This window comes from Antrostomus carolinensis, unplaced genomic scaffold (genome assembly GCF_000700745.2).
Source record: "Antrostomus carolinensis isolate BGI_N321 unplaced genomic scaffold, ASM70074v2 scaffold37192, whole genome shotgun sequence".
Lineage (NCBI taxonomy): Eukaryota > Metazoa > Chordata > Aves > Caprimulgiformes > Caprimulgidae > Antrostomus > Antrostomus carolinensis.
In genome coordinates, this window is record NW_010298285.1 from 14,513 (window position 1) to 32,150 (window position 17,638).

The window sequence follows — 17,638 nt, forward strand, 5'->3', positions numbered from 1 at the left end:
CTCATGTCCTGAGACCTCGCAGAGCTGGTGAGCGACGGCACTTGGCAGCTGTTTAATTGGTCTCTAGAAGATTGTAGTGCTAAGGCCCAGTTTTTGTTACACTGTACAGATCTCAGCTCTGTTAGTGAGACTCAAGGGTTAAATTCCCAACACTGTCGCATATGGCAGTGAGCAGAATCACAGATGTTGATGATACAACATAATTAGTATTCTTTTATGTAAATGAAGGCTGTCAATGTTACCATAGTGTCTATACTCTTTTGAGCTGGAATCTATGCCACTTGGTCTCACCAAGGCTAGATGAGATTGTTTCACAATTTTCTATCAAGACCTGAGCGGAAAAATAAAGAAGAAAGAGGGGGGAAAAAAGGTCAGGGAGGAAGGTGAGAGGAGGGTGGGAAGGGATGTTTCCAACTTGGAAAGAGGAGACCAAATCAGTCCTTTGTTTAGTGGAGGATTTCCAAAAGTGCCTTTGCAGGTCCTCGGGTTTGTGAGTGAATGAACACAGCCCCTATTAGAGGTGTAGCAGATTTTTGAACTGTTTATTAAAATAAACAACTGAAATGGTTAATTTAGACGCTGCAGAATCATTCTGTGGAGATGAATTCTGAAGTGGCCACTTGTGCTTTAGAGTCCAGAAGAGTTAAAGAATAGAAGAGCTTTGATTTGTCTTCTATAGATTTCCATCTTCAGCAGCAGCGTCACTGCAAAAATATAGTCATTAAAGTAAATTTGCATAATTTAGGGACCACTAAAAATGTTTTCTTAGCCTGGTCAGATGGGTTTTCTGCATACCAATCGAGGTGACTGTTCAATACTTACCCTACAGCTTTGGGACAGCACGCTGTGGCCTTCGTTATGGTAAACTTTGCCCCTCGTGAAATTATTTTCTTTTTTAACTAAATACTCTGTATGCCAGACCTGACACTTTCCGTGACATCTGTAACCACTTTCTGACTATTATTGCTGTCCCTCCTATCAGCACTTTGTATTGTATTCAAGTCCTGTAGTCGTAGATGCGTCAGCAAGTTAATTTAATCTTCCTTGGATTATTACAACAGATATGTTTTTACAATCTTTCCTGCCTCTGGCAAAATGCAGGTTTTTCCCTATTTTTTCTTTCCTCTGTAGTTCTTATTTTCTTGCAGTTCAACACTTGACAACTATTCATTACTTCATTTTTATTGTTTGAAAAATCATCTAGAAATGAAATTTAATTCAGAACAGATTTTTTTTTTCCTCTTTTTCCCCATCTCCTCCCCCTTTTCTTTCACCAAGTTATCGAAGGAGCCAAAACTGAAGTGATCACAGGAGGTGCACGGTTTTACTCAGTTTTTTTTTTAACTTGGATTTATTTTTTTCTCTGCCATATGTTGGGTCATCCACTACAAAAGACTTATGATGAAGAGGCTACATGTGATCAACAGACTTAGAGATGAGCAGAAAATGAAAGCAGCAAAATGAAATTCCAGAGTGCCTCTTCCATATGATGTTTCTCTAACATCTAAGTCTTTGGGTTCCTAGGTGTGTTCATGCTTTGACTCCCAGATAATTCTCTTCTCTGTAATAAATGTGTCCTCTTACACTGAGGGGATTAATCGCGTTCAGAAGCAGCCCTGCCAACGTTCTTCGTTTGTTTACGTGCATCACAAGAAATATTCTTTCTCTAGGGCTTTGAAGCTGTGCTGCCTTACAATGAAGACTTAAGTAGTAATTAAATTCTCCAAGAACCGCCAAGACTCCTCAGGCTGCAATGGGGATGTTCCGCGCCCCGGCTGCTGCGTCGCGGAGGAAAGGATGTTTCAACATGACTCCGTGAGTAGCGCGAGCCAGCGGGTCCGGCTGCTGAGTCGGTGCCCTGATCTCTTTTACTTGGATCAGAGCATTGGAGGGGCTGTACAAAAGAAACCACAGTTGTTTCACTTGTGCTCTTTGTATGGCTGAGTATCTGTTATAAAACACACGGGTGCAGGACGCGGAGTGAAAGCTTTTTGTGCTTTCTAGTATCCCTGCTTTGATTTCTTTTCAGTTACAATATAGTAATTTAGTAAATCAGTTGCTTTTTCTGTGTCTGTGTGCTCATGCATGCACACGTGCAGATGTTCCTTTAGGTTTACTGGAACATGGTGTTACACATTTCATATATTTTTTTCCCTGCTGATTTTTTTAAAACATTAAAATATTTGGGAGGTTGGGGGGAAATCAGAGAATTCGAGGGTAGAATGTAAAGCTCACAGACTTCCAAATGCTCTGGTTATGACAATTATCTGATATTTTTGTGGCTTCTGTGAGAAGTTGGTAACCTCACTCTAGTTCCTGATGACATGCATTCCCATTCCAAATTCATTTTGTATGTATCAATTTCAGGAGGGCAGCTAAAGATCAAATGTGTGTGTGGACTGAATTAATCTTTTTCTCCTTGGAAATGAGCCATTCAGGTTGGGTAAGGCATGCTGGCAGCTGTCTGGACTGTCCTTAGTAGAAAGATAGATGGACAGTTTTGTTCTGTAGACCCTGTCAATCCAATATCTTTCAGTAGTACTAAAAACAGCTTTTAAAAAAAAAAAAGAGTGCACAGAAATAATGTGGTTGGTTGAGGGAAAACTGTGCTTGGGATTGACAAGATGCGACATCTGTATTTTTATAGGTCTTTACAGCTGGTACAAAAGAGATCATTTTTAATATGTCTAGTGGCTCTATGATCTTTTTCTCTCTCTTATGGGTTTTTTTTTTTTGCCTTCCCAAGGTCAAAGCAGCGAAGACTTCTGTAAGACATGGATAGATGCAAACATGTTGGGCGGCTACGACTCGCCCAGGACCACTCTATCCTGAACCCCCAGAAGTGGCACTGCGTGGATTGCCAGACAACTGAATCTATCTGGGCTTGTCTGAAGTGCTCCCACGTAGCCTGTGGGAGATACATCGAGGAGCATGCACTTAAACACTTTGAAGAAACCAGGCATCCATTGGCAATGGAAGTTAATGATCTGTATGTCTTTTGTTACCTTTGTGAAGATTATGTCTTGAATGATAACCCGGAGGGTGATTTGAAATTGCTGAGAAGTTCTCTGTCAGCAATTAAAAGTCAAAAACATGATCCGTCAACAAGAAGTGGCAGGACATTGCGATCGATGGCTTTGGGAGAGGACATGTGCAGCCATCAAAGGAGACCTCAGGGACAATCTCAGATGCTTACAGCTCTCTGGCACAGGCGCCAGTCCTTGCTCGCCAAGGCACTGCGGACTTGGTTTGATAAGAGCTCTAGAGGTCAGCTAAAATTAAAAGAAAAGAAACAAATGGAGGAGTTGGAGAAGAAGAAGGAGGCAGCTAGGCAGCGGCGGCAGGAGATGAAGAGACAACTCCTGGAGGAGCTGGCAAACACTCCTCCGAGGAAGAGCGCGAGGCTGTTGTCTCACGTGCACAGAGAGAACTTGATTCCAAGGAAATTCAGGGAGGTGGCGACCGCTTCCCCTACCTCAAGTCAGATGCAGAGCAGCAGATTCAGACAGTTTTATTCCATCCGGCGTAAGCCCCTGATGACTCCCGGGGTAACGGGTCTAAGGAACCTGGGAAACACATGTTATATGAATTCTATTTTGCAAGTGCTAAGTCACCTCCAGAAATTTCGAGAATGTTTTTTGACACTTGATCTCTGTGAAACAGAAGAACTCTTAGCCAAAACTGTGAATGGGAAGTCTAGGATGCCTGGCAAATTGGCAAATGGGTCTGCTGCTAATGAGTCAGGGAAGACTGACAAAGTGGGATCATATGGCACGCAGAGCTTGCCAGCTGGCTTAAATGGTGGCTCCTCGATAAGCAGGAGTTTAGAACTGATACAACCCAAGGAACCGAGTTCAAAGCACATCTCCCTCTGTCACGAATTGCACACCCTCTTCAGAGTGATGTGGTCTGGCAAGTGGGCGCTCGTGTCCCCCTTTGCCATGCTGCACTCTGTCTGGAGCCTGATCCCAGCGTTTCGAGGTTACGATCAGCAGGACGCTCAGGAATTTCTCTGCGAGTTGTTGGATAAAGTACAGCAGGAGCTGGAGTCGGAAGGAACGAAGCGCAGGATCCTCATCCCTTTCTCGCAGAGGAAGCTCACCAAGCAGGTCCTGAAGGTGGTGAACACCATTTTTCATGGGAAGTTGCTTAGTCAGGTATGCACCTGCTTTTGCACGGAAATCGATTGCAGCCGTTCACATCAAGGAGCAAAGGTTCTGTTCCTTGCAGAACCACTGGATAAGTAAAATAAATTGGTTAGAAGTGCCTCCTGAGAAAGAAATCTGTTGGGTTACTGTGCAGGTTGTCAGCATTTTCCATACTTATCATGTGCATTGTAAATTCAGTTGACTTTTGCCACTTCGGAATGAAATGTGCACGAGTACAGAAGTTCTGAGCCCTTAGTTTTAAGTTTTTACCATGTTTTTAAAGTGTCTTTGTGATTTGTTTTGTCTCTTCCTGATTCTTTTTAGAAAGAGTACGATGAAGGACAGAAAGGGCAGTCATCTTGTGCTGTAAAGAATAAGCTCTGTGATCATGTAAATTTTTTTTGCAGGCATTTGAAAGTCAACTTCAGCTACTGAGCACTCTTAATGTGCGTTTCTGTAGGAGCTAAAAGTGCCTGTCATGGTGCTCAGTATCTTATTTCTGGGCAGTTCCCTTGTCTGAACCATATTGTTCCCCACAAGGCAGACCCAGAGAGCCCAGTGTGTTTTGAAACTCCTCAACTACTTTTGCTTTTCAAGGAGAAATTAAAGGTTTGCAGAACTTGACACTCAGGGGTTTGCAAGATCAGACCACCAGGAGTATTAATGTGTGCGTTCTTATTACTATTTATATCATCCTTCTCGGTGCCACTCTTCCTAAGGTTACCACTCATAAGAACTTGTGTACTTGTTAAAGATTAAAAGGTGTCTTTTTCAAGTTAAAGCTTTTGGCTTTTCAGGGAAAGGATGCTTGGAGTTATGGTTCATTTGAATCATCTCTGCAGTGCCTGAACTTCTTGTGGAATTCTTAACTAAACGTTCCTCGTTCAGTTGTGCCTCTTGGCTCTGGATGCTGGTGTGTTGTGGCTCGGGTCAGTGTTCTAGATTCAGTCCTGCAGCATGAAGATGTTCACACATCAGTGTAATTTATCTGCTGATATCATTCACTATAAATACCTTGCCAAGCTATTTATTCTACTTGTGAAACTCTTATGTACATGTACTGTATTTATTTTCAAACCCCTCTTTGCACAGAAGACTTCTCTCCTATCTGCTAGCTACAAATCCATCTTGAAGTCACTGGTGCCTTCAGTGGATGAAGCTGCCAGGCTGCATGGTTGGAAGCTGGTTTCTGGTGGATGGTTCTCACAATAATTCTCACAATAACACAGGATCTGACTAGACCTGCTTTCTGGTTTTGTTGCCTCCTCCTGTTCTCACTTTCTGCCTCTGAGTTTAATTGAAAACTTTGCTGTTCTTATTTATAATACTCTGAGGTGACATAAGAAAATAAAATTTGTCCTTTCGTGCTCCATTCACGAATAATTTTTATTTAGTTAGCAGATGAAAGATTAAAGGAATTATACACTTTGAAATATGCAAGGGAAGTAGAGGAAATATGGAAGGAAGATTGCATAATAAATACAAACATGTGCTTTTTATAGTAGAAAACAGATCCAAGGAGCTTGTTACCCAGCTGTGAATTGGTATTACACCTGTAATGGTGTTTATCTGAGGAAGTAAATCCTATAAAGGTGAATATTGTCTCAATTTTTTTGAGAATTGAGAAAGTATTTTAAATTATCTGCTCAAGATAGGCAGCTTTCAGCCTGGAAATAAACACTGTTTCTCTTGACTCACAGATCATCTTTATATCCGTGAAACTGCGCTGCCTTTTGGGCATAAACTGGCTATTGAGATGCGAGTGTAAATGCCTGTCTGCAGGTGTACGTGTTCACAACTTCATTTGCTTATACACATTTCATTCCTAGGTCACCTGCATAACATGCAACTACAAATCCAACACTGTGGAGCCCTTTTGGGATCTTTCCCTGGAATTCCCCGAGCGCTATCACTCTATGGAGAAAGGGATCGTCCCGGTTAACCAGACAGAGTGCATGCTGACAGAAATGTTGGCCAAGTTCACCGAGACCGAAGCTCTGGAAGGGAGGATATATGCATGTGACCAATGCAACAGTAAGTTGCCATTAGAAGCTCCATCTGTTTTCCAACTCTAAGCTTTCTGATGCGTGTTTTTGTGTGTCTGAAAACATGTATTATGGCCTGTACGTATAGGCAGACTGTGTTCTTCCTCGCTGCTCGTGCTGTTTTGTTTCCTCCTGTTAGTAGCTTCTCCTTTGGGTACCACTTTGGAACTGTTGTGTCATTTTTCTTTCATCTCTGACATTCAGCAGCACAATTTACTAAGGGTTTAATATGACCCTGTTCAGAACTGCTCTTGCTGCTTGTGTTGGAAGGGAAGGCAACTTCAAGAATATTTTTTGGGGGGAAAGGGGTTGATTTTAGAGACAAAAGAAAGAACCTTATTCCCTATAGTTTACTCATCTCTGTATGGCAGGAAAGCTTTTATAACAAGCCATCTATATGCTGCCTGTTCATGATTGAATCCTTTGACCAGAAATCACAGATGCAGAGTTCTCAAGGTCTGCTGCCAGGTTAGAGTTTCCATCTCTCTGTAGACATTTTTGTCAAGAAGCAATGAACTGACATTATTCTGGGAGTCTCAGGTTAATGTATTACCCATTATATGAATGTGTTTTGCTGTGCTCAGCTAGAAGATGACTTCTGCTTTCCTGTAGTAGGTCTGAGTGAAAGGTCATTATATGCCTGAAAATAATTCTAGCCTTGTGTATAATCATGCAGCTCAACTACTCTGATAAGCTGGATTAGAATTTTTTTCCATGTAGGTATTTATGGCAAATGTTCATCCCCTTGGGAGGAAAATGCCAATAATTTGATTTACGTGGCAACTAAGCAGCTGAAGTAGCAAATATTTGGAGAGATCTGTTCTCTATCAACTTGCAAATCTGTTACCAAACATCTTCACAAAGTGTTAGGAAATAGTCGTTGACTAGATGGTCTTGAAACAAAGCCAAATACAATTTGAACAGATTCTGATTCACCAATAATGTTCACCAAGTGTCAGTGTGGAGGAGTATAGCTTCATCTTCACTTTGTTTTCTTTGATTCTTTGGGAAAGCACGAATTTTACCAGTTACCTCAGAGTTAAATGGCTAAAGAAACATTAACTAGCTGGGAAAAAAAAAGTCAGAGAAAGGCAACCAGCCTCCACCTAGGTGCCAAAAACTATTGGGGACACTGCTTGTCAGACGTGATGGAGGAGGAGCAACCCATCTGTTCTGAACTGGTGCAGTGAGGTGCAGAAATCTAATTAACAGGTACATTTCTTATTGGAAGCTCTGAAAGCCACCTGTCTTCCTCCTGGTATAGTGATGTGTTCAGTGTCCTGGAAAGAGGAATCACTGGTAGTGAAGCTTGCAACTACAAGCTTTATTGTCGTGCTATAGTAAGTAGTATTTTAACAGAATACAATGGCAAATAGTATTTTTTGTTCACCTGTTGAAACTGCCACAGCCCTGGATGTCTTTGGCCCTGGCTCTGTCTTCATATTTCTAGTGTATTTTTCAGAGCAAAATGTCAGCATGAGCAGCTTGGAGGTGATAACTGATTGTGTGATTATAAGCATCACAAAAGTGAAAAAAGTTTTAAGTATTTTTAAACATGTGAGTTTTGATCCTGGAGAAGTTCCTGCTCTGGGAATGAATTAATAAGAAATGTTTACTTGCATGTCTATCCTGAGTGCATGCGAGCTGGACTACTGCCACTGGAAAAAAAAAAGAGTTTATAATGTGTTCTTTTCCCCTTCTGAAAATTAATTACACCCTCACAATCTTTAAGTTGATATTTTCTTCCTCTTCGTGGTTTTTTTTTTTGGTAGGCAAACGGCGAAAGTCTTCTCCTAAACCTCTTGTTTTGAGTGAAGCTAAAAAGCAGTTAATGATCTACAGGCTACCTCAGGTCCTCCGACTGCACCTTAAACGATTCAGGTGAGTGGGGCACACTACGTGGTGTCAGCCAAACCACTTGCTTCTGTCTTTTTGAAAAGAAGTGACTAGTGTGGGCCTGTAACTTCTCTCACTTTTTACAAAGTCACATATGTAAATATTTTACCCGAACCAGATGTGATACCCTCTCAGAGTACCACTTACATTGCAATCAGGTGCTTGTTTATAGCTTGTTTTCTAGTGTACACACAGTGTAATGTTTTGTAAATATCAATACTGATTTCCTTGAATTGTACTCGATGGTATTTTTGAGTTTGCAGGCAACTGGAAACAGTGGCTGAGAGATGGATGAACTGATAAGTTGACTGAAAGACTTGTTGAAGCCTGAAACCTGTGACAGTTAAATGCCAAAATTATATATTTACCTGATGAATAAAACGTAGCAGACAAAGTTTAAAATGTTGTGAAAAGTTTCTAAAATGGTTAGAGCAGACAGCTGAGGTGTGTGGTGTTTATACCACTGAGAGTATTTTAAATGCTGTTTGTCTGTCACAGTAGATGTTTGGCTTGCTCTGTGTTCAGCTGTTGCCAATCTCAACGATATCCTCACGATAACAAATGAGTATCGATGACAGAACCAGTTGTAGGCAAAAGATGTTGGTGTGAAAACAGGAGGAAAAAAATTATATATGATGCCTACTTGACCCAAGCACAGAAAGCTCTTTGGAGTTGTTTAGCAGTGGCTACTTTTGTGTGCATCTTCCCACAGCCCTGTACCCCTGTTGAGAAGCAGATCCCGAGTCTTTGATTCATGCCCTTTGTGTTTGCAGGTGGTCTGAACGTAATCACCGTGAGAAGATTGGGGTCCATGTCCTCTTTGACCAGGTATTAAACATGGAACCTTACTGCTGCAGGGACTCTCTCTCCTCTCTTGACAAAGAGACCTTTGTCTATGACCTCTCCGCTGTGGTGATGCATCACGGGAAAGGGTTTGGCTCAGGACACTACACAGCATATTGCTACAACACAGAGGGAGGTGCGTGTGCCTTATTACGGGGGGGAAAACAAATACAAGAAACTGGTGGTTTATTCCATAGATGTAGTGTGTTGTAAAGCTTTATGAGCAAAGTTGTTTGGAATCAAGTTTCCTGACATTTGGTAGTTTGTTTCCCAGAATGTATTGCTAGTAGCATGCTGCCTTGGTTTTTTTTCCCCATGAAGCCACAGATTGCTGCTCTTTGTGGCCTTTCAGGATGCCTTTTATTGCTCACTATTAACAGCATGAATGCTTCATTTTCTCATGCGATGTAATTCCATGGAGCTGCTCCAGCTGAGTGTCTTTTCTCAGTATCCTTGGGATGATGAGATAAACAGAAAGTGTTTTGAAACTGGACAGGGACTATTCATGAATAACATCCGCAGGGTTTTTGTGAATTTCCAGCAGTCTCTTTCTGCAGCTGAATTAGTATTGACTCTGCCTTCTGACTTGTGGAAAAAGAGCTACAAATTGGCTGTCTCCAGGGAATTTTTATTTTCCTAATTGGGTCTTTGGGCTATAATTGGTTAAATTTATGATTTGGTATTTCTAAACTTTGTTAACAGCACAGAAACAATCAAAATGTTTTCCAGATTAGAAACTCTTTTCCAAAACATCTGTAGGGGAAAAGATAGAGAAGCTTTTTCTCCTACATAGCTCTTTTTCTCTGTGGATGTTTCCTATGAACAGTTCTGAAATGCACTTAGAAGGGATGATGCCTCTCTTACTAATGTCCCCTTTCTCACTTTGATTCCTAGGTTTTTGGGTCCACTGCAATGACTCCAAACTGAATGTATGTAGCGTGGAGGAGGTGTGCAAAACCCAGGCCTACATTCTTTTTTACACTCAAAGAACAGTGCAGGACAAAGCAAGAATCTCAGAAAAACAACTCCAAGCTCAGGTGCCATCCAAAAATAGTGATAAGGACAGCAGACTGACATTCCCGTGATGGGGAGCTCTGTAACTCAATCAACCGTCTCAGTTTTGGTTTGTTTGTTGTTTTTTTTTATAAACCATTGGCATTCACATCTTTCCTCTTTGTAGGAAAAAAGGCTCGCTGCAGGAAGGGCATCGGATCATGATGTTTGCCACCCAGGGTCTGGAAAAGCATTATTGAGCTGTGCAATTCTGACACGTAGGATTGTAATCAGAATCTTGGTTTTATTTGTTGTTAAATCGTGCTCACAAAATGAAATGAGAAGGTTTGGTATCGTTCATCTCATATCAGAAAGGAATTGCATAAAGTGTGTATAACAAATGAACACAACCAGGGAATAGAAACGTTCAGCTGGCTTCAAAAACCATCAGTCCCTAGTAATGCTGATAAAACTCCAGAAGGAACAGGTATCATACCCTGCCCTCGAATTGCCGTTCAGATTTCCAGAGTCTGAATCACACAGTCACCCAGGTGTTTATTTGAACGGCTGTTGGAGTTGACTGCCTTGAGAGTCATTCTTGCTGGAGAAATGTTTAACGTTCTTCTGCCAGAGAAAATATTCCCCCAGGTCTCAGCTATCTCTGCGATACCAATTTCTTTGCCATCAGTTGAGGGCAAACCCATGGCTGGCAAGCATTGTCAGCAGCTCTTTTTCTCAGTGTTACTGAGGCTGTGTGTGTGCTTGAAGGTTTATTCTCTGGGCTGAACTGAATTGGCAGCTAAATTCATTAGGAATGTGATTTTAAAACGGTTCTGCTCTGGAGAAAGTGTGTTTAAAAACAAAACCCTGTAGTCAAACAGGAATGTACCTGTGTGTCATATCTGTTTACAGTGGCAGCAAAAACAAAGCCTAATCCTACAGGCTTCTGCTGGCGTAACTTTGTTGACCAGGTTTATAGAGAAGTCTGAGCCCTGGCTTTGTACAGCTGTGACAGCAGAAGCAGGGAGTGTGGAGGCATCTTACACTGGCAAACTAGCACTTTTTTTTTTACAATTCTGGCTTGTTTTCCTCAGGGGAACAGGGTTGTGGTAATACCACAACGATGGGAGACAAGAGCTAGCTTCTGTTACTGCTTCTGTGCTGGAAACATTCATTCATTGCGGTTGTCACACGAGGCTCAGACTAACTGAAGGCAGTGAGGTTGCACGGGTGGAGCGTGCGGAATTCAGCCTGTGAAGTCTTTGTTTCTGCTGGGACATAAAAAGAAGGAATGTAGTTAAATCTCAAATTCCATGTTGAGTCTGAAAAGGCTACAAAAAAAAGTCTGTATCTGTAATCATCTTGATTTTAGAATTCTATGAGAAACATAGGGCCTTAGTTGACTATTCATAGTCGTTTCTCAGCCTACAGTTGCACCTCAGGTGTTTTTATAATTTGAGGTTTGGCTGTTCACTTTTCATGTTTGAATCAAATTTGAATATGTAACTGCAAAGAGACGTGACGTCTTTCAATCTTGATGGCTTGGTTTGGTTTGGGTTTTTTTTTTTAAGCAGTTAAAGGTGAAGTAATCTAAATTAGGAGGTTCCTCTTCCTCCATTTTCAGGCAGAGAAGTTCTGAAAGTGTATTTCTTTTCCTTCCTCTTCTTTTATTCTTGTCAGCATTTGCTCATCAGACACACACTGACAGCCCTGTGGTGTTGTTAGAAGGGGTGAAGAGGTAAGTTTCCCAAATACCATTCCTCTCTTTCCACTGCCACTATTGTGACTTTTAATCTCTTTTTATGCACAAATTGGTTTCTCTTACTTTGGCTGCTGTTGATCGCTTCAGCCACGCAGAGATGAGCACAGCAAAGAAGAAACTTTTCCTTTTGTCAGAGCACAGTGTTGTCCGTCCTTCAAGTTTCCCATTTCTTGTATGTCTGAGCAACATGTTGGTTTTTTGAGCCTACAAAACCTGTCTTTTTGACAATTAAATATAATTTTGAGATCATATGTTCTTATTTTTTTGGGGAGATGAGACAGTTTTGAAAAAGTCCAATGGGAACTGATTAGAAAGTTTTAGTTTTGGTTCTCTAAGTGTGGCAGGGTCTGGAAGGATTTCTTTGGAATGTCTGTGTATTGTGTATTTATTAGGTAGGGGATTTTTGTTGTGCTACCAGTAAAACAATTAAATAAAAATGCAATAGGCCAAATTGAGATACAATAAAAGCAAATGTGACTGCTGGTTGCTGGGGAAGCTGAGTTGGCTTCTGCACAGTAGTTGACATTCCTGAAAGAATCAAAATCAAGTGTTTGTGATTATCAAATACATGATGGATTCTTTTCTAGAGCAAAGCAGATGCTCTGTGAAAACTGCATGTCTCAAAAAAACAAGAAAATGAAAGGAAAAATAGTGCTTAACATTGCCTTTAAAATCAAAGAGCTAGGAGGGAAAACTGGTATTTTCCCCGTGCATCTGTCCTTCCAGGCCTCTAGCCACCCTTTAAGAGGATTATATTCTTCTAAATGACAGTCATGGTTTACTACGACTACCAAATGGTGCATTCACTTTCTGAACCCCTTCGCCACGCTGGCCCTGTTTATATTTAAACAAATCAATAGAAAAGCAAACTTCTAACACAGCATTAGTTGTTCCTGCAGCGAGCCGAGACTCTTCACTATGAATGCTCATCTTTTGACTGAGTGTTTCTGCATTAATATTTGAATTCAGGTAGTAAGTGATACAGTTGTCACATGAATTGAGTGGGGAGCTGGGAGTGTTACCTGGAGCCGTTGCTGCATCTCATTGCCTCAAGCAGATTCTGTAGCATTTGCTGGTGACATCTTTTGACATTATTGGCCTCTCCATGTGTTAGCCTAGTCATGCTGAGGTGTGGAGATACTGCAGTCAGAAACATGATTGCCCTGATAGGGAAGGAATGAATTATACTTTGAAGTAAATAAACTTGCTTTTTCCAACACTGTGAGGTTTCTGTAATATTTAGCTTTTATTTGGAAGCGATAGCGTATAGCATTTTTTATGCTGTTTGGTTTATATTTGTCTACTGCAGGCTTCTTTATATAAGCATAGCCCAATGTTCCCTCCGTGGTGGACACTGTTTTATAGTGTCCTGTTTGCCAGAAATTCTGATTGTAAGTTACCTCTCTACTTCAGTAAGATGAAAATCACTGCTTGCAATTACAGTGAGGCCCGCTGAAGTGCGTGCCTGACAAAGGGCAGCCTGCAAAGCAAACCTTGTCCCTCCTTTAACAATATGGCTTCAAATCCCATTAATACACTGATGCATATTTAGAATAATTCCAGGTTTAGGCTGTGTTTTTGCAAATACACAGGCAGATGATGTGACTTAACTCAAGCGTGGAGTTCGGTAGTCGCAGTTGTGAGTTGCAAATTAAGCATTTGCGACATAAAAACCTTTATTTTGGTACAACTGGGAGCAGAATTGGTTTCTTTATGTGCTGGGATTCCTGTACTGGGGTTCCAGTCTTGTAGCAAGGAGTCAGTTGCCTTGAGAGATGCTGAGAGCGAGCGTGAGGTTCTTGGCACCTTGCAGGTTATTGTCTGAAGGAGTAGGAAGCCACTGTAAGCTGGCAGACTCTCAGCCTCATGAGAACACAGCCTTTGGGACAGAACTGCTCCCAGCATTTCCTTATTCAACTCTTAAGTAACTTAACCTTCCTTAATTTTATGTTTTTAAGAATGAAGAATCTTAATGTATCAATGGCCAGGTATGATACAGCATCTGCTGTAGCTGTTGGAAACCACTTGGTTTGAGTTAACTTTATTCCACTAGTGAGTTAATTACATAAGTTTGCCTTTATATTATCCCTTTACTGCCTGTGTTCCCAAGTTTTAAACTATGCATACCACAAAACCAGTTTCTCTGCAAAGCACTGAAGAAACAACTTCTTTTTGGGGTCCCCCCCCCAATTAGTTCTGACCAAAACAATTCTCTGGTCTGGCTTTGAAGTTGTTAATGTGAGGCAGCAAAGAGAATAATGCATATTAAATGCTTGACGTCAGACTTTTCTGGGTGGCAGTACCACCCCCATTTAGGGACTTCCAGACGGTTTTTTTGAGTGTAGGAATAAAATTGGGAACAATAAAAGCATTGAGTGTGTCCTATGGACTTGCTATCAGGAGGGTTTTGGGGGTTTTTTGGTTTTAGAAGGCAAGGCTTCTAGCATAAATATTGTCTTGGTGGTAATTTAGAAACTCTTATTGATTGTAATATCCCCAGGCCTGAATATGCTGAATTGCATCCCAATGAGAGAGACTAATGAAACTTCTGGCTGTTGCTGGATTACCCCAGGATGAGCTCCAGTGGAAGTCAGTGGTGCTGCAGAATAACTGTGTAAGCAAGAGACAAGACAGGGAGATGGTCTTACCCACCGATGCAGTTTTGTGAACTAATTTTGTATGATTCCTTAGATTTGGTGCCTTGTATCCGATAATATTTTGCGTGGGACAGAAATGTTGGGAAGTCAGTCATGAATTTCCCCCGTCCTGACTGAAGCAGCAGATTTGTGTGTTTTTACAAGTACTCAGTATCACTGACACTTTTACATTTCATATCTGTACATGAATGACGTTTACCAGCAAGCTCAGAAGCTAATATTTTAGTTTTACATGTTTGAAACCTCTGTATTTGTCATAATTCAAATAACAACTTGTTCAAAGGCGGATTAGATTTGTCTTTTTAAATTTTCCTTATGTCATCCAGGTCAGGTCAGTAAGTTGATATCTGTCAGAGCATGTACCATACAGCAAGGAATAAAAACTCCAGTGGGATTTTTGCTACAGTAGCTGTAGCTTTGGGTACTTATTACAAACCTAATGCTAATTACTGGTTTTCTAAAGAAAAAAAATAATAATACAGTTATTCCCATTGTCATGGCTGTGTTTGCACAGGTTTCCTCTTAGCAGCCTAGCAAATACTTCCACACATGAGCAAAAACATGCCGTGGTAAATTTAATATGCAATAGATACAGGTGCATAAGGTGGCTGAGTAAGTAAATAATAAAATAAAATAAACTTCAAAGTAAATACTAAAATCCAAGCCCCAGCTCTGAACACTGCCTTTTTGTGTGTGTCTAATCCCTTAAGCAGGTTTGAGATCAGATAGGACGGGCTTAGGTTGAGAATTTATTGCCTGTGGGAATATAAAACTTCAATTCAGTGGGTTTTTTTGGTGTCTGTTACATTAATATCCATACCTGTTTATTGCAGATGGGAATGTGAAGCGTTCTAGCCAGCCTCTAAATTTATAAAACCACATGTTGAAATGATCAAAAGGAGGTATGTGTGATAAACTAGTGATTCCTTGTCTTAGTTGATTTTAGGGGTACACCTTCAGGCTGCTCCTTCTGTTGTACTGATCTTTATTTTCTGCATGTCTGTGTGGGCTCTGCTTGTTTAAAGGATGGTGGGCCAAAATGCTTTCAAGAGAGTTCTTAAAGTCTTAAAAAATGAGCTTTGCAATGTACATTTCCAAAAGGAGGGAGGAAGAAAAAGGAGAAAAAGAAAAAAACCAAAACCAAACACCCCCACCCCCCCAAAAAAACCCAACAGCCCAATGGGTCCAAGACTGACTTTAACAACTGTTAAATATTTATTATCCTGGAGCTGGTGTGTGACACAGAACACATTGCAGTTAAGTGCTCTACCTTTCGAGTTCTTCTTGAACTGGTGGACTACTGATTTTGTGCAGGAAGGAGCTGGGATGAATGAAATGACCAGTACAAACAAAGCCAAGCTGACCACAACTGTGATCTAAGTTTAGAAGAGACAGGAAGCATCTGGTAAGGGGACCTTGTGTTAGAGGATTGTGTGTTTGGCAGGCAAATATATTAACAAAATCCAAACACAGTCTCGTTAGCAGCGACCTCGTATTGTTTTTGTGGCAAAAAACTTTCTCTGATCACTAGTCTCATACTGGCAAAACGAATGGTGCTTTTTCTCTTAGATATTAACAGTTCCTAAGGAACAGTACTCCAAATTTTCAAGTTTTATAAAGGAGCTACCTACTTAAAGCCCACAAGGTCACTGTAAAATGCTTTGCATAACTGGAAGTGAGAAAGGAGATGATACAGTTGATTACTTTACCTAATTTGATTTGTAACTTTTAGTCTTGATAACATACTTCCAAATAGAGGTGGCAGGTGGTGAATTTGATATTTATTTTTTTTTCCCATGCTAAGTGCTGACTTATCAAACCAGGACTTGATGGGATCTGGAGTAGAAGAGGCCACCTCTTGTTTCTATTCCTGCTTTCCAGCTCCTTTCTGTGTGATCACGTCTTTATGGCAGCGTGGGGCTTCTGAATGTTGCCCTTGCTAAAGAGGAACAACCACATCCCTTTACTGTGGGCAGGGTTAAGTGTAAAGTACTTAGGCCAGCCTGATTTCCTGAGGTAACCAGATCTGTACCATGGGGTTAATTTGTACTGCTGCAGCTGTGTTAGTACAAATCCATTTGTACTGCTGCAGCTGTGTTAGTACAAATCCGTGCCACGTTGGTGGCTGGTCACGGTTAAAGAATGTTTGATAGCACGGGCAGGTTGGAGCTCTGCACGTGAATAATCTCACCACAGGCTCCTGGTGCACCACTGAATGGAATTGGTAGCTCAGAATTTAGGACAACCACCCATGAGGCTCCTTCTCTTTTGCACAGGTAACGTAGTGTTTGGGCTGTGAAACTCCACACCTCTGATTGAGGAATGGTATTTTCATAGCAAGTGTCGTCTTCACTCTCGTTACGTTTATTAAATGGCATTTCTAGGCTTGGTCCTTAAAGCTATTTCCTACTGCTACAAGGTGAACCAAACATTTCCAGGTGAAAACCAGGTTTTCACCTAGTTTATCAGGTGTACAAACTACAGTAATTACCACCTAGAGCCCATGTAAAAGAGAATTAGGTCCTGTTTTTTTTCCCTGCTTAACTTTGGCTTTGGTTAAGTGGTCACAAACTCTTCAAGCCACAGCCTTCTATATATAATTAATGAGCAGTTCACAGGAAAGGAACAAGTGGTTAAGTTTGTTTCTGGTAAAACTTTTTTTTTAACAGGTCTGCCTTTCCATAAAAGAAACTTAAACAGAGCTTAGAAACTTAAAACAGCTTCTCCAGGAGGAGTGCTGCCTGGGCGAGCTCCCTTGAGGTGTGATGGGCTTGGGCAGGATGCGCCCAGGGAGACCCCCATGTCTGCAGATGCCCTGGAAGCTTCACTCTTGACTTGAGTAAGGGCAGAATTAAAGCCAATCTTCAGCACTTTAAAGTTAATCCCATTCTAAGTTAAGGTTGCTGGAAGGGTGTTGTTGGCAGAGGCTGGAGGGCAGACAAGCAGTTTTCTCTCAGTATGAAATCCCCTGGTGAGAACAGGAGCGAAATGCTGCGTTGCTTTCTTGGGCGAGGAGCCAGGCTGGAGCTTGGGTGGGTTTCCTGATTTTTCTTTTCAGTGGTTTCTGTGGGGGCTTTAAACCAGAACGGCCTCTAGTTTCTGCTTCAGGTTTCTTCTACTTACATCACTAATGACTTAAGCTGATGTATGCCATGCTGTGCAGTGAGACTGCCTTTGCTTCAAGGACACTCCCAGGCAGCAGCAAGTAACCAGAGAATCCAATTAATTACTGCATGTTTCTGGCAATCTGTGCAGCTGTCTCGGTGCAAGCACACTGCTCCTAATCGCAGGTTC

General features: G+C 41.3%; 1 protein-coding gene across 1 annotated transcript; it reads left to right on the top strand.

The window, feature by feature from the left end:
* The first annotated feature begins 1,670 nt into the window (after positions 1 to 1,670).
* On the top strand, positions 1,671 to 10,159 carry USP49 (ubiquitin specific peptidase 49). Its single transcript, XM_010162404.2, has 6 exons — positions 1,671 to 1,815; positions 2,747 to 4,157; positions 5,978 to 6,182; positions 7,966 to 8,074; positions 8,863 to 9,068; positions 9,827 to 10,159. Exons 2-6 carry the CDS (start codon positions 2,775 to 2,777, stop codon positions 10,015 to 10,017), a joined length of 2,094 nt encoding a protein of 697 aa, XP_010160706.1. The 5' UTR covers positions 1,671 to 1,815; positions 2,747 to 2,774; the 3' UTR covers positions 10,018 to 10,159.
* Positions 10,160 to 17,638: the final 7,479 nt, after the last annotated feature.

Coding starts and splice junctions, on each gene's coding strand:
- USP49 (XM_010162404.2), top strand. CDS start 2,775: ATGGATAGATGCAAACATGTTGGGCGGCTACGACTCGCCCAGGACCAC. Junction 4,158..5,977: donor ATGGGAAGTTGCTTAGTCAG/GTATGCACCTGC, acceptor TTTCATTCCTAG/GTCACCTGCATAACATGCAA. Junction 9,069..9,826: donor TTGCTACAACACAGAGGGAG/GTGCGTGTGCCT, acceptor TTTGATTCCTAG/GTTTTTGGGTCCACTGCAAT.